The sequence below is a fragment of the Phalaenopsis equestris genome, unplaced genomic scaffold, assembly GCF_001263595.1.
Source record: "Phalaenopsis equestris unplaced genomic scaffold, ASM126359v1 Scaffold001226, whole genome shotgun sequence".
Classification (NCBI taxonomy): domain Eukaryota; kingdom Viridiplantae; phylum Streptophyta; class Magnoliopsida; order Asparagales; family Orchidaceae; genus Phalaenopsis; species Phalaenopsis equestris.
In genome coordinates this window covers 92,176-94,926 of record NW_018165665.1, presented here as the reverse complement: position 1 = coordinate 94,926, position 2,751 = coordinate 92,176, and the positions used below count along the sequence as shown (strand labels likewise).

Genomic DNA, 2,751 nt, shown 5'->3' with positions numbered 1-2,751 from the left:
TTTTTGGCACTGTTGTCAAGGATTTAAATCTTCTAGCAGCAGTATCAAATTCTTGTATTTTTAAACATATATAAAGTCGCTGTCAAGTTTTTGGCGCGGAATTTAGGTACTGACTTCAAAGGGAACGAATCAGAATTTAGGTACTAACCCCAAAATAATAGTTGAAATTTGGGTATCAACCTCAAAAAGAGAATTAGAATTTAAGTACCAACCTTGAAGGGAGGGAATCAGAATTTAGGTACTAACCCCGAAATGAGAGTTGAAATTTGGGTATCAACCTCGAAAAGAGAATCAGAATTTAGGTACCGACCTCAATGGGAGGGAATTAAAATTTAGGTACTGACCCCGAAATGAGAGTTGAAATTTGGGTATCAACTTAAAAAAGAGAATCAGAATTTAGGTACCGACCTCGAAGGGAGGGAATCAGAATTTAGGTACTGACCCCAAAATGAGAGTTGAAATTCGGGTATCAACCTCGAAAAGAGAATCAGAATTTAGGTACCGACCTCAATGGGAGGGAATTAAAATTTAGGTACTGACCCCGAAATGAGAGTTGAAATTTGGGTATCAACGTCGAAAAGAGAATCAAAATTTAGGTACCGACCTCGAAGGGAGGGAATCAGAATTTAGGTATTGACCCCAAAATGAGAGTTGAAATTTGTGTATCAACCTCGAAAAGAGAATAGGACTTTAGGTACCGACCTCGAAGGGAGGGAATCAAAATTTAGGTACTTACCCCAAAATGAGAGTGTACGAAGAATGTCGAAATATGTGAAGTTTTGCAAAATTGTGAGAGAAGAAATCAAACCTAAGGGAATGTAGAATAGATCAATTTGTAGCAAAAGAGGATAGTAAAGCAAAATTTTCTTTTGAATTTGCATGATGATTATTATATATATATTTGAAAATTATTTATTGTTTATTTTAAGTTAATTATATATATATACATATCTATATACATATATATCTTGAATATTATTCATTTATAAATTTATTTATTTATATATCGTTCTTGCTTGCTAGACTTTCTCAGAATTAGGGCAAATCAAATTTGTTTATTTTCTCAATCAATTGCCCAAATCTGCATTCACAACTGCGGAAAGCAGTTCCAATATATTGTCATTAAACTGTTATATCATGAGTATAATTTGATGTCGAATATAATGCTGCTTGATTTCATGTAATCAAAAAATCCTCTGGAATTATTACTGCATAGTCCATATATTCAAATACTTTCTTAGTCATCAATACTAAAGTCACGTGATTGAATCCAGTCTTGTGTATCATCTAACTGTATTTTGTTGTCGGTAGTTGTGTTGAAATAGTAAGTTGTATAAGGACTAGCCTCACCTTCTAACCTATCATCAGAAAAATAGAAACGATCTCTCCTAGATATATATTGAGGCGTGTTGTCTTTAAATAACTTACAACTCAAAAGGCTGCAAGTTCTCGATCTCAAGATCGGGTTTAAACCAAAATGTTACCTTATCCTCATTCATCCTTCTGAGGGTTATTGAAACTCTCATATACGACACTCCAGGGATGCAGTGTTTGGCCACATCAGCGACGTTTCCCTTTAATATCAACACAGAGCCCACAAGAAAAAGAATTTCTACGGAACCTCGAAATTCTCCGTCACCAATAATCTGAATTTCTATTCCAAACATGATGTTGCACTTATTTATAAATGATACCGTGCAAAATGGCCTTGTAAAATCATGATGATCGACGTATAGAGGAATGCAGTCACGAGCTTCGTATATATTAACTATACAGCTGCTTAGAATACAATCTGCTGGAAGTATACGCCAGGTCACCAATTGTTTAATTATTCTCTTGATGAATGACGGTAATGGGTCAACCTCATTGTGATGAATTATTCCGAGAGGATTTCCTTCTTTATCTCGGGCAAAATTGTAACAGCAGTAGTATTGGATGGTAACTCTTCCTTTACCCCGTTTCCATTTTCTCAGCTCAGAATATGTTCTTCTTCCTAGCCGACCAGCACATCCTATTTCTCGCTCTAAAAAGACACGTTTTACAATCTCGTCCTGTTCACTGCTGGTGAACACGTTGGTGTGCAGTTCTAACCCTTCAAGTATATTAAAATAATTGCCCTGAAGCCTTTGGAAGTGCTCAAAATTTTGTTTTCTGAACTTTTCATATTTCTCCATTTCATGCTCTGGAATGATCTGCAAAGGACGCGTTTTGTTCACAAATTGGGGAATATAAGGTTCAACTTCCATGATTCTTTCCTCAATCTCTTCTTCTTTGAAAATCACCCCTTCTTTAGCTTTCATGGGTTGAGGTGGCATTTCAACTGGCTGATCTAGCTGTATACACATATTAGGCTTATTTTTTCTTTAAAAAAAAATCGAACTAACGTGAAAGAAGAAAGGAGAAAGAAACAAAACAATAAAAAAATGTCATATATCAAGTTATATATATAGAATATATTGTAAAATTAGTTTTTTTTTATTATTCAAATATTTTTTATTACAAATTTATATTCGGACCCAGTTGTAATTAGAACATCGGTGCTTCTAAGAATAAGGCTTTATTTCTAAAGTTTTCTCTTTGGAAACATCCTGACGCATAGTATTTCTTTATATATCGTCCATTAATAGGAAACATAGGTCGTTCTCCTTGACAATTTACTAGTTGGTAGGCACCTCCAGAGTAAACCCTTTCAACCATAAACGGTCCTTCCCAGGTTGGTTCAAATTTACCACCTATCTTGTGATGTGCAAG

At 34.8% G+C, this 2,751-nt stretch overlaps 1 protein-coding gene across 1 annotated transcript; it reads right to left on the bottom strand.

The window, feature by feature from the left end:
- Nucleotides 1-1,424: 1,424 nt before the first annotated feature.
- On the bottom strand, nucleotides 1,425-2,345 carry LOC110033570. The gene has a single exon (XM_020737603.1). It carries the CDS (start codon nucleotides 2,343-2,345, stop codon nucleotides 1,425-1,427), a length of 921 nt encoding a protein of 306 aa, XP_020593262.1.
- Nucleotides 2,346-2,751: the final 406 nt, after the last annotated feature.

Coding starts and splice junctions, on each gene's coding strand:
- LOC110033570 (XM_020737603.1), bottom strand. CDS start 2,345: ATGTGTATACAGCTAGATCAGCCAGTTGAAATGCCACCTCAACCCATG.